Source organism: Carlito syrichta, unplaced genomic scaffold (genome assembly GCF_000164805.1).
Source record: "Carlito syrichta isolate Samal-C Ts95f unplaced genomic scaffold, Tarsius_syrichta-2.0.1 Scaffold314294, whole genome shotgun sequence".
In the NCBI taxonomy this organism is placed as follows: domain Eukaryota; kingdom Metazoa; phylum Chordata; class Mammalia; order Primates; family Tarsiidae; genus Carlito; species Carlito syrichta.
In genome coordinates, this window is record NW_007258390.1 from 159,302 (window position 1) to 173,500 (window position 14,199).

General features: G+C 38.6%; 1 protein-coding gene across 1 annotated transcript; it reads left to right on the top strand.

Annotated features, from left to right (window-relative positions):
* Nucleotides 1–3,394: 3,394 nt before the first annotated feature.
* On the top strand, nt 3,395–11,487 carry LOC103273888 (A-kinase anchor protein 17B). Its single transcript, XM_021719191.1, is given in 6 exon segments — nt 3,395–4,147; nt 5,727–5,857; nt 7,653–7,884; nt 8,607–8,639; nt 8,642–8,673; nt 9,867–11,487. Coding segments are annotated over 6 exon segments (2,802 nt in total).
* Nucleotides 11,488–14,199: the final 2,712 nt, after the last annotated feature.

The window sequence follows — 14,199 nt, forward strand, 5'->3', positions numbered from 1 at the left end:
AAAACTCAGCAGAAGGTATGGAGTTCTCATATGATCTCTGCCCCCACACATGCATAGCCCCACTTCCCCACACGTGGGTAGCTTCCCCTAGTATCAACCACCAAAGTGGTACAGTCCATGAACCTACATTGACTGGAAGCATAAGAGTAGATATATTCATTGAAGATTTGGAAACCAACCCAGACAAAGGATGCTAAATCAGGTGCATGGGTTAGAACTATTAGTTGGGTGCATGTCCCAACTAATGTGTCACCCTTGCCCTATTTCTGTAACATCTCCAGCAGGTTTTTATGGAACTTTACATTTGAGATCAATTGAACAATAGAATGGAGATTGGAAATCTTGGAGTCTCGGTGTATAGGTAAGTCATTTAATTTTCCTGAATCTGTCTGAAGTTCCCTATCTGTAAAACAGGCATACACATATCTACTCAAAGGTTGTTTCATGAATCAAATGAGATAAAGTAAGACTACCATGGCTAATAAATAATAGTCATAGCTTATGTTTATTAAGAACTTCCTGGCCAGGCGGAGTGGCTCATGTCTGTAATCCTAGCACTTTGGGAGGCTGAGTTGAGAGGATTGCCTGAGCGCACTGGTTTGAGACTAGTCTAGACAACTTGACGAGACCTCATCTCTACAACAAATCAAAAAATTAGCCAGCATGATGGCTCATGCATGTAGTTCCAGCTACTTGGAAGGTTGAGGCGGAAGGATCACCTGAACACAGCAGTTTGAGGCTGTGGTGGCTGGGAGCGTGTCACTGCACTCCAGTCTGGGCGACAGAGTGAGACACCAACTCAAAAAACAAAAACAAAAACACCAAAATACTTCCTGTGTGCTAGGCACCAACCTGTTCTTGCTCACTTAATCTACTCCTAAATCTTATTATCTCTATTTTATGGTTAAGGAAACTGAGGCACAATATATAGAACCTCTTTGAAAACTCTAAATCACACTAAATAAATATTCTTGAATAAATATCAGATATTAGTATTTTTGTTATAATTTATTTTTGTAGAGAAGTTTTAGGTTCACAGAAAGTAAAATTGAGCAGAAGGCACAAAGAGTTCTCATATATCCCCTACCCCCATATATACTTAGGTTCCTCCATTAGCAACATCTCCCACCAGAGTGGTACATTTGTTACAGCTGGTGATCCTATGCTGACACATCGTCATGATCACCCAAAGCCCATAGTTTACTTTAGAGTTCACTCTTGGTGTTAAGCATTCTATGGGTTTGAACAAATGTATAATGGCATTTATTCAGCATTACAGTATCACACTGAATAGTCACTGCCCTAAAAATCCCCTATGCTCAACCTATTCATTCCTCCCTACCCTCTAGCCCCTGGCAACCACTGATCTTTTTATTATCTCTCAAGTTTTGCCTTTTCCAAAAGTTGGATAGTTGGAATCATAAGAGCCTCATGTAGCCTTTTCAAACTGGCTTCTTTCACTTAGTAATGTGCACTTAAGTTTTCTCCATGTCTTTTCATGACTTGATAGCTCATTTCTTTATGGCGCTGAATAATAGTTCATTGTATGGATGTACCGCAGTTTATTTATCCACTAACCTACTGAAGAACATCTTGGTTGTTTCCAAGTTTTGGCAATTATGAATAAAGATGCTATAAACATTGTGTGTAGAGTTTTTGTATAGACATACATTTTCAGCTTCTTTGGGGAAATAGCAAGGAGTACAATTGCTAGGTTGTATGACAAGAGTATGTTTCGTTTGGTAAGAAGCCACCAAATTGTCTTCTAAAATGGCTTCAGTATTTTGCATTTCCACCAGCAGTAAATGAGAATTTTTTTGGCACCATATCCCTGTTGTGATGCTCTTTCTTAAGGAGACCTCATTTGGTGTGATCAGTGTTTTGGATTTTGGCAGCTCTAATGGGTGTGTGGTGGCATCTCATTTTAATTTGCGTTTCTCTGGTGTCATATGATGTGGGGCAACCTTTCATATACTTTTTGCCATCTGTAAATCTTCTTTGGGGAGGTGTCTGTTAAGGCTTTGACACATTTTAAAATCAGATTTTTTTACTCTTACTTGTGAGTTTTAAGAATTCTTTGTATGTTTTAGATAATGGTTCTTTATCTGACACATTTTTTGCAAATATTTTCTCCTAGTCTGTGGCTTGTCTTTTTATTCTCTTGACAGTGTCTTTTGCAGAGCAGAAGTTTTAAATTGTAATAAAATCCAGCCTATCAATTATTTCTTTTGTGGATCATGTCTTTAGTGTTACATCTAAAAAGCCATTGCCATACCCAGTGCTATGTGTATGTCCTATTGTACCAGCGCCATTTGTTAAAAAGACTATCTTTGCGCCATTGTTTTGTCATTGCCCTAACAGATCAGCTGACTGTATTTATGCATGCCTATTTCTGTACTCCCTATTCTGTTCTATTGATCTATGTGTCTATTCTTTCACCAATGCCACTCTGTCTTGATTACTGTGGCTTTTTTTTTTTTTTTGAGTTGAAGTCTCACTCCTTCGCCCAGGCTGGAGTGGAGTGACATGCATGCTCACAGCCAACCCAGTGTCGACCTGCTGGGCTCCAGCGATCCTTCCACCTCAGCCTTCCAAGAAGTGGAACTACAGATGTACGCTACCACGCCCGGCTATTTTTTATTTTATTGTAGAGGCGAGGTCTCACCAAGTTGCCTGGGCTGGTCTCGAACCTGCGGGCTCAGGCAGTTCACTCGCCTCGGCCTCCCAAAGTGCTGGGATTACAGGCTCAGCCACAGAGCCCGGCCTACTGTGGCTTTATAGTAAGTCTTGAAGTCGGATAATGTCAGTTTTCCAACTTTGTTCTTCTTCAATACTGAGTTGGCTCTTTTGGGTCTTTTGCATTTCCGTATAAACTCTAGAATCAATTTGTTAGTATCCACAAAATAATTTGCTGGGATTTTTTATTGAAATTGCTTTGAATCTACAGACCAAGTTGGAAAGAACTGACATCTTTAATCTTCCTATCCATGGACCACATGTTTAATTTTTCTTTGATATCTTTCGTTAGAGTTCTGTCATTTTCCTTGTATAGATCTTGTGTATATTGTGTTAGATTTCTATAAGTATCTCATTGTTTTGCGTGCTAATGTAAATAGTATCGAGTTTTATATGTCAAATTCTACTTGTTCATTGCTGGTATATAGGAAAGCTATTGATCTTTTTGTATTAATCTTGTATTCTGCAACCCAGCTATAATCACTTACTAGTTTCAGAAGTTGGGAGATATTATTTTAATTCTACTCATGGTATACTTTCTCCTACCAATTTGACCCGAGTCCAGCAATGCCAGTACCATTTCACAATCCAAATCTGTGTATTGCTCCATTTGTATCAAAATTTTCTCTTTCCCCCTCTAAGGTGGTCTGAGGACACCATGACAGTCACGGTGGTATATGATAACTCTGAGGCAACCGAGCTCTGTGCAGCTCAGCACCTCTACCTCAAGCCCATAGCAAAATTGATGATCAACGTATTGCTCCCAGAGAGTCTAGAACCTGTGAGGCCCTTCTCTAACTGGGAAGTTCTTGACCAGTTGAAAAGCCTGATTTGTCCTGACCAGTTTATCACAGTTCGACTCTCCAAGAGTACAAAAGACTTCATCCGATTTGAGGGTGAGGCTGAAACCCGAAGTTTGGTTCAGATACTGAAGGCAAAGTTACATGGGAAGATCATCAAGCTAAATGGTTTGAAAAAAGACTTAAAAGTAGTGGCTACAGATGCCCAGGGAGAGTGGGAGCACTTTCCCAAGGATAACGAGGCCTCACTGAGTGATGGGACTGAAGAGCAGGACCCTGATAAGAGCCCAGATTCCATATATTTTGAAGGTCTGCCCTGTAAATGGTTTGCACCTAAAGGTTCCAGTGGGGAGAAGCCATGTGAAGAGATCCTTCGGGTAGTCTTTGAAAGTTTTGGGAAGATCAAGAATGTGGATATCCCTATGCTTGACCCCTACAGAGAAGTGATGACTGGTGGGAGAGTTGGGGGTTTTAGCTTTGGCTTGCAGACTTTTGAGGCCTTCATACAGTACCAAGAGTCAACTGACTTTATCAAAGCCATGGAGTCCCTTCGAGGAATGAAACTGATGCTTAAAGGAGATGATGGGAAAGCTCTGGCATGTAACATTAAGGTAAGAAGTAGCCAGAGTTTCTTTTATTTTCCACTGTTCAGATGATTCCAATTAAAAGCCAGAAGGAAGCATCTAGAGTACTCTTTCTTAGACTCCACCAGGCTCTTATCAATAGCTAATGTAGAGGCTCGTGTTGTCCTTAAAGAAATGGATGTTTAGGAAGAAAAATAATCCTCATTTGAACACTCACTTCTGTGCTATGGGGCATGCTGCCAGTTGTGAATTTAAAGTGATGGTTGTTATAATCTTGGGCTCCATCCCAATGTCTTGAGGTCTAAAGGATTCTTCTTGGCCCCTATGGAGCTATCTCATATGCTTATTATATTTGACAAGTTGCTGAGAAAAAGAGAGAGAGAGAGAGAGAGAGAGAGAGAGAGAGAGAGAGAGAGAGAGAGAGAAATATATGAAGTCCGAAAGCACATGAAGAGCAATGTATTCCCTCCTTACTCCTGGGGCCACAACTTACATTTTCAGGATGTCTGTCAGGTAAACTGCTAAAACATAATCCTAACACACATGGATCCTCTACTTTCAAAATCAGCCTGTGTATCCAGTCATGTCACCTCATTGATGTCTGCATGCTTTAGTCATCTCCTTCTTCAAGTCTTAACCCAGTAGTGGAAAAGATGTGAATGAACCTTCCTTCTCTTTATCGGTCTTTAGCATAACTTTGGATGTTCGGCTTCCAGTGTATGAGTATGTGTGTGTATGTGCATGTCTGTGTGTGTAGTAGCTACTTATGTTAAAATGTATATTTTAAAATTATGAGCTAGTCAATATAGCGAATACTATATTGACCACTCATATACCACTGCCCAGCTTAAAAAATATATTGTCTTAAGAGAGACTACTCCTCCCTCCATGTACCCATGCTCAGTACCATTGCCCTCCCTCCCCTTATAGCTAACCATCATCATGAATTTGTTGCTTACCATTTTCATACATATGTAAATAGCTACTTCTGTGTCCTTTTATTTTTATAACTTTATTTTATTTTTTAAGTAAATCTTTTTTGTAGTGCTTCAGTCAGCCTTTCACTTTATATCAAGATTTGAATGTAGTTTAATAATCATGATAGTCAGATATTATATCTCATTAGGTCAGTTTTCTTGCATTTTTGCTCCCCCCCCCCACTTCTTGACTGTTTTTGTCTTTGGGGATTAAAAACAGTCAGTTGATCTTTATAACCAACCAGAGGTAATATACTCACATTTCTTAGCCTGTGCCTATAATGGCATTGTGATGCTGCCTATGACCATATGTTAAGTAAGCTCCTTTAGTGTTTCTTATAGCTTTATTGAGGTAATATTGACAAATAAAATTGTATAAAGTTAAAGTGATGATTTAATATATTTATTCAAGGGTTCTGCCAAAGAAAATCCTGGAGCTTACAAGTACTGTTTGGCTGGTGGCTGAGAAACAGTGGGATAGTATGGGTACTGGGATGCAGAGAGAATGTTTTAAATCATTTGATGTTGAATTGCTATGTACTATCTTAGTTTTTTCTCTCTGGCCTGGGATGTCATACTCAGCCAGTTGGCAAACTTTACTAATAAGTCTTCAAATTGTTTTGGAGCAGGTTATGTTTGATGCAACTAAACACTTCAGTGAAGGAGCTGTAAGGAGAAGAAATCAGGAAAAGCTCAAATTACAAGAGTTAGAGGAAGAAAGGAAAAAAGAAAAGAAGAGAGAAGAGGAAGTGGCTGAAAGGTATGTGGATCAACTTTAGCTTTTTTCTTTTGACTTATGGATTAATCCCTTTGTGGGAATGACTAGACTTGGTAGACAACATTGAGGCCGAGATAAAGAATTTGTGGGCTACAGACTTTGGATTATGCTGTTACAAAACCAAAACAAGGAAACCTTTAAAAACAAGATACTTCAAAAAAGTGTCTGTTAGCAAGAACAAGTAATGAGGAATAATGGAACCAGCTAGATTAAGATGTCTGAAAAGATATGATAAAAAAAGAGAAAAAAAGGACTAGAAACTTTTATAGTGAGAGTCCTAACCTACCAAATTAAACATTTTACCAATTTACCAAACATTTACCAACATTACCTAGCCTACCAATTAAAACTTTTTTTTTTTAGGTTTAGAAAAGCTTCTTCAATGAAATGGTCAGTTATCAAACGAATCCATAGGCAAAAAGGCATGGATTTGTTGGGTCTATTTTTCTTGTTGGCCTAAATTCTCCTAAGTTTAAGGAGCCTCTGTGTTTATTTCTTTGAGCTTATCATTGTTTTGCCAATTTAGGGATTTGAGCCCAGAAGAAGCTATTGGATTGCCAAGGGTTTGCTAAGAAGAAGGTAAAAATGAGTCAGAATGATAGGGCTTTAAAAACCAACTTTACCTCCTCAGCCCCTCCTCGTGCACATTTATTCCTCCAGTTTTTCATGTAAATTGTAGTCATTCAAAAAATGAGATAGGCAGTGGCTCATGCCTATAATACCAGCATTTTGGCAGGAGGACTGCTTAAGGCCAGAAGTTCAAGACCAGCCTGGGTAACATAGCAAGACCCCCATCTCTACGAAAAAAAAAAAAAAAAGAATTAGCCAGATGTGGTGGCATGCACCTGTAGTTCCAGCTACTCTGGAGGCTGAGGTGGGAGGATCATTTGAGCCCAGGAGTTCAAGGTGACGATGACCTATGATCATGCCACTGTACTCTAGCCTGGGTGACAGAGCACCCAGAATAAAAAGGAGTTAAGTAATACTCTTCTGTGTGCCCTTTACTTTTTTGGTTAGTGGTGTGATGGGAGATGTTTGGGGTCATGTCTGGCAAAACTTGGCTAGAGCTTAAGCCCCATAAACATAACTGTTTCCCCCCAAATTCCAGGCTGAACATCCAATTTAGATAGTTCTCTAGCATTGGGCTAAATTCTGATTTGGGTAATTGCCCCTTCTTTCCCCTTCCCCACGTTCCCATAAGGGCCTTACTGAAACAGTTTTCATTTTTAGAAAATAGCAGTAAAAAAAAAAAAAAGCCCATATGTCCAAATTCTCCTAAGACAGTATGTTTTTTCAGTACTGTGCTATGTTAAATAATATGTGCCAAGGACTAGTTCTCTTCCTGAAGATTTTCTGATTACCTTGACTCATCTTTATTTGCTTATCTGAAACCAACTCACAGAAGGTTTTCTTCACAAGAAAAATGAACTCATCACTGTGAAATCTGAATCCTGTGGTCCCTGCTTGCAGTTTGAGAAAGTGGGGCTAGAGGTCCCCTCTTTGAATTCTGTAGCCTTCTTTTTTGATACTCTATCTGCATAAACTCGCCTGTATATGCTTCTATTTGACCAAAAAAATCATGAGTCTTTCTCCTTTGACTGATGCGTAACAGTGTTTTGTTTTGTTATCACAAGTTGTCCAAGTCAGGCCTTGGGGTTAACAGTGGTAGATTCCTGGAAACCTAGATGGTCTGTCCTCCCCTGGCAGACAGAAGGAGGGAGGATCTCAAATGCCTAATAAATACCATCTGAATGGTTTAATCTTAATCATTGTCCAGAAAAAGAAAAGATGAGCGAAAAGCCCAGGAAAAGAGGAAGAAGGCCAGGGTCAGGAGGCGAACCCTGAAGGAAAGGGACAGACACCGGCAAAGGAAACAGAAGGACAAAACAAAATCTGAGGTGCCTCAGGAACCCGACTCTTCAGAGGAGTGGGAGGAGAGGAAGTACCTGCTGGCTCAGAGGCGGGTTGAGGCCCTCCGGTTGCTACGGGTACTCCTGAGGAAAATTTCAGTAAGGCTATTTCCCATTGTTCTTCAATTTTGGTAGATACTAACCTTTCTGATAAATTACCTTTGCATTTAAGCAGTAGCCTATTGAAAACGGACTCCACGGAAGACTCACTGCATCCATTGGGGTTTATTTTAAATAGGCCAATCTCTACTAGCCCCAATAGTAGATTTACAAAAAGGATATCCACATTCTCTAAAGCAGCCGTTTGCATCCTTTTTGGTATCAGGGACTGCTTTCGTGGAAGACAATTTTTCCACGGATGGGGAGGGTGTGGGGGTGGGAGGATCATCAGGCATTAGATTCTCATAAGGAGTGACAACCTAGAGCCCTTGCATGTGCAATTCACAGTAGGGTTTGCAATCCTATGAGAATCTAATGCCGCTGCTGATCTGACAGAATATGTAGCTCCTTTGCCCTCCACCCTGCTCTCATCCTTGCTGTGCCGCACATTTCCTTACAGGACATGGACTGGTGCCAGTCTGTGGTCTAAGAATTGGAGATTCCTGCTCTAAAGGACTTGTGTCTCAACTCTGCCATCCAACACACACACTTTGTGTTTCTAAACTTCAGTACAGTGTTACCCAGAGCAATTTAGCTAGTTTATCTACTATTCTAAGCTCCTAATGGACATAACAGAAAATGCCAGAGGGATGAAATGGATGGAGTGGGTGTTAGATTTGTAGTTTTTAAATTAGTTTTTCTTGTTTGTTACTCTGCAACAGGTTTGGATGAGAAGGGAGAGCCTTGAGACTTGTAGCAAACTCATGTTAGTCTAGCTTTAAACTGTTTGATAAGGAATTTCTCACCTCACAGAACAATTGTTTTGTTTGGAGAGTTTCATTTTTTGGGAGGTGTTTCTTCTCCTTCCTGGGCTCCTAAAGATAGCCAGACTCAGCATATGTCCTGGATTAAAAGCCAGAAAGGGTTCCAAAATGTTAATTTGAAAATCCATATTTAGTGTTTTAAAATATGAATAGTAAATGCCATTAGAATTATATAATGCCATTAGAATTATATAAAGTTAATTTTATATACTATATTTGCAGTCTTGACCTCTTGTTAGTGTGGACAAACTTAGTGAAAACAGGATCAGAAAAATCTCACATTTACATTTATGACAAGGCTAGCTGGATCTTTTTTAATTTACTTTAATGACCACCCAGGGTAACTACTAAAGAATTTCTCTCTTTCAATGTGTGTAGTGTCTGATTCTTGGCCCCATAAATACTTACACTGGTTATGCAGTCCTCAGGTTCTAATCCCAGATAATGGATAGGTACTGTGCCCTAATATGTGTCAGGTGTCAGTGGGAGCACAGTACAAACCCTACAGCAGGGTGGGGCCTGAGGGCAGTACCTTTCACCTATTCTGTGGTTGGACAGAGCAGATAGCACCACACACACAACCACAGATAGAACTGCAGTCATGGCCACATTTGTTACTTGCTATCTTGCTTCTTACTGGGGACAGGGCAACTCAAAGATATCCTCACCTGCAATCCATAATAAGAGGCTGGTACCTGTATGAAAAACAGAAAGGCAGTTGATCTTTTAAGCCAGTGGAGCCTTTTAGGCCCACATTTCAGCCCTCAGTCTTTTCTTATACTAGGATTTTCTGGGAGAGCTATAGAGCATTTCTTATTCCTCTTTGTATATCTAGCTCTTAGCACAATACCTGGAATAGTAGGTTCATTGATTTTTGGACAAATAAAAAGAGAGTCATGTACTTTGAAGGCCATGTAAAGCATGGTGCCTTCTGACGTAAGCCTGTGCACAGACCTAGTAAGGCCAGCTCATATTAGACTAAGACATTTAATCTTGTGCCCTCTATTTCTTCAGTGTAATATTGTTCCTAATTTAGATCTATCCCCAGTATTAGAAGTCTCTTCAGAACAATGTGAGAAAGCCCAGTTTTCTTTGGAATGTTTAAATCTGTTTAGTTTTTTAAATGTGAGATTTTTAACCTTTTTTTTTTTTTTAAAAGGGATCCACACAGTTTAACACACAGAAGGTTGGCATTACAGGCCCTGAAGCTAATCAAGCTCCAATGAACATACTGGAAACTCTGAAGGAGGAAGAAGAGTTAAACACATTACATCTTCAAAATCAAGAGGAAGTGTCAAAATATCAGGTTGCCAAGTCACATAATAAACAGAAACCAAAAATGCAGCAAAAAGCTAGGAATCACTTACCTCTATCCCTCTATCTTGGGGAGAAACAATTAAGATATTCAACTGAAGAAGAGAGAACTGGAAAATTATTAACTGATGAATATGACAGTTCAGATATAGAGGAAACTACTTTATACATTACACTAATTAAAGGTCCTCTTGAGGAAGAAGAGCACTATGGTTCTACTACACCCTATTCTTCCAGATTATCTGAGAGAGACCAGGGCAGGAAATGTAAGCTCTATGAAACAGAGGAATTTACTGATTATCTATTAAACTATTACCAAACTCCAGAATATGCCCGTGTGTACATAAAACCAAGTCACATGACAGACGCATGTGAGTGGCAGAGGGATGTCCATTCTAAGGGAAATGGATTTCAGATCAATTTGAGAAAGCGTAGGCATTACTCAACCTATTTGAGTCAAACGCAAAACCTGAAAAGAGGAGAACAGGTTCAAGAAGATTACTGGTCAAAGATTTGTACTAAGGATCCTGAGTGTATACCACAAAAGAGGGGAAAAGTGGATAATGCAGAAGAATGTTGTAATGGTTTTAAAAATTATTGCAAGGATACAGCTAGTGAAGCTGGCGATCAGCTGTTCCCAACTGATAGCAACAGCCCTCTGTTGGAAAAGACTCATGCTTACCATATCGACGATTCCAAATCCACAAGGGAAAGCCAAGTGTCCTCACCCAATGGGAAAATAGGCTTAGATTTGATGTTGACAGATTTCTTAGAGGAAATTAGTAGTGATTCTGAATGTTTCAGTGAAGTCCTTAGTGTAAACAATGAGAGCGAGAAATCTGTGGCGACATATCGTAGCTCCCCAGAAAAAAGACCTCTTGAGACTGACAAAATCATCACTTGTGAACAGGAAACTAGGTCAAATCAGCAGACCTTGTGTTCCGAGTGGAAACGTGATGATGAGGAAGAATACTTTAACAGGATTAGGACACCAGACAAGAGGTATTCATGGCATGAAAGTAAAAGCAGTTACACTAGAGATGAAGAGAACAACAGCAAAAATAGAAGGAGGCTAACCCCCAAATACTTGTCTGATGAAGTCTACTTCCATGAATCCAGCCCCAGTGATCTATTAGAGGGCATCACAGGACAGAAGAGGAGGTTTAGTGGTAGTACATTTTACCAGAAAGTGAACCAAAGACCCTTCCATGTGCCAATAACATCATCAAGAAGTGTTAACACTTACTATTCAGGTGATTTTCCCCAAGGAGGACAGATTCTCTGGAAGCCAGCATATAACTGGAATGCAAGATGGATTCAAAGACATGAGAATTTTTATGATTTTAGGTACAATCCTTATGCTTATTGTCTTCAACATAATAGTCAGGAGCACATTGGCTACGGGAGCTATGGAAGCTATTTAGGAAACAACTGCAATAGTTCTTTATATTTTTAAATGTTTTAATGGCCACTTAGATTTGAAATGCACTTATTCACAATAAACATGTTGCAAGAAGAAAAGTTAAAACCGAATATAGTTATGTAGTTAGCAACTATGGGGCAAGAGAGCAGCATTTAAAAGCTTGAGCTGGGATTAAAAGCAACACCTTGTTTCTCTTGCCAAAGTTTAAAGCATAGATCAATATGACTACAGGTGTGCTGGCAAGCTTTAAAAATGCAAAACACCCAGATTCTAAAACTTGGTAAAACAATGTGCTTGCAAAACTTCTTCAACCAAGGACAGATGCTTTTACAGTTCAACTGCAAGTTTAATTTGGTGCCAGTGAAGGAGCAGGTTAACATTGAGAGTGGTTGCGATAGCCCTATCTAATGGCTCTTTAGCTGTCATACCATCATTATTTATTATCATTTATCTTCAAAGAGGATAATAGTGAATGGATAAGGATCATTTTACGTGTTCTTTGATTTGGTCAGATACACCATGTGTTGCAACAAACTTTCCTGAGTTTTATTTAGAAATAGTTATAGATAAAAAGAGAGACAACAGCTGGAACATATAATTGACTTCTTCATATCATTAAAAAGTTTCAAGAGCACCCACCAGAAGTAAATTCATCTTACTGCTATGTTCTTAAGAGTTGACTTTTAGAGACAAAGGCTGGGAAGAAGAATCTGAAAGTGACTCAGAGGCTCAGATTGTCCTTTGAGGTTTACATGAATAGAGAACCATTAGCAGAGTTGTTTTTTGTTTTGTTTTGTTTTGTTTTTTAAGAATCCCATATCTTTCCATCCTATAAAAACAGTAGCATCGAAATGACATAACCAGTGGGATTCGAAAAGGGAAATATCAAAAGGTCCTGGAGCACAAATAATGGCACTTGAGAAGAGAGGATGTGACAGTATTCCATTTCAGCTTCTATAATTCATTCAGAGTTGGGTGATGTCCATTTATATAAAGTCACTGAGTATCCACAAACCGACCTTTATAACACAGTAACAAGTGCCTCTTCAATCCTCAATAATGCCATGGAGTTAGAAGAGTCAAAGGAAAAGCCCATTGTTTTCTAGCTGGGGAAAAACTGTGTGCAGGACTTGTAGACTCTTAATATAAGCAATTAATCTTTTTACTTACTGGTTTTGGACTTCTTACATGTTTTAAAAGTGAGATCTTTTATAGATTCTTAAGGACTTACATCTTACTGCAGTGCATGTTCTATAGAAAACTCAGTTGATTCATTCTGCCTTACATTGGATTTAGGACCTCAGGGGCAGTAGATTACCCTTTTTTCCCAATACCTGACATAGCAATTGACGACATCAATGGGATTAGAGACTGTCTGCAACAGGAAAAGTGATTTTTAATCCACAGAAGCAGCGGAAGGCAACGTTTTCATATGATTTCAAACCGTCTTCATTTGATATTCTGTACAAAAATACCAGCTGGTAGAACCAGGTGGAATGTGAGTTAGTGTGGTTGCTGTAAAATGTGTGCTCATAACCAGTCTCTTGACCAACCTGGCATTTGAAGGGGCTACAAAATCTCATTGATCTGAAAGGAGTCACAAGTTGTTTCATTGATGTCTTCTATTCACAGTTTAAGAGAGTTATGTAAGTACATGCAAAAATTCAGAAATGACTGTAACGTAGCAGGTCATGTTTATTATTAAGATAGTAACCAGTGAATGAATTATTGGCTCTCTTGTGTTCAATTCCATTTTCAAGCCAGTGACTCTCCCATCAAAACTAGGTTTGGCTTGTCAAATAAGAAAAAAAAAAACTGCTCCCGGGGTGAGTGCCTTTTTACCTCTGAGGACTAGCAATGACTATTAATGTTCAAAGTACTGTTGTCCAGAGTAGCCTTTTAAATTACTACTAGCAGCTTGTATTTTGTCAGATAACTTTCAGTAACTAGGTATTATTCTCCAACAAAAACCTGCCTCTTATTTTTTCATGTTTTATGCCATTGAAACAAAAAAAAAATTATGGGTTTGTAATGGAAAGCAGCTTTGTTTGTTTTGAAAAAAATCTCACTTTGTTCTGTCATCTGATAATTTTTCTTTGCAGTTTTTAGGCATGGAAAAAATTTGCTGCTCAGTAATCAGACATAAAAACTAAACTGCAGAATACAGCATGTGCAATTTTTTTGTGTAATAGAACTGGTGCTAAGTCATTTCTATGTAACATTTTTGTCATTTGTTTGTTAAATACCATCCTGGGACCTAAAAGAAAGTAACAATACTGGTTTTATGTTTACTTTCTGTACAACCCTGGAATTTTGTCTTGTGGTAATGCATTCTAGATTTGAGTCAACCTTTTTTTGTGTGTAGGCCTTAAACGAGGAAGAGAACTTATCCTGTACTTTCAACTAAATGGCTTAGTAAAGACTATAGCCTCCTTCTTGTTATTCTTTGTTGTGCTGTTATTTAAATGGTGCAAAAATATTTTCTCGTATCTTTTTTTCATGTCCTATTAAGGACCTGAACTTTAAACTTTGTCTTTTTAAATAGATGTTTTAATATTTTATATCTGTTGCTGACAATGCTATAAGAAAGTTAAAATCTGTTAACATATTTTTGTCAATTTGCTTAAATTTCTCAGGTAGAAAGCCATGTAACCTGGTAATTTTGAAAATAAGAACCAAATAAATGTATTTTTATTTGTTGCAAAACTGTTTAAAATATTACTTTAAAAATAAATGCTGATAATTCCACTTTGA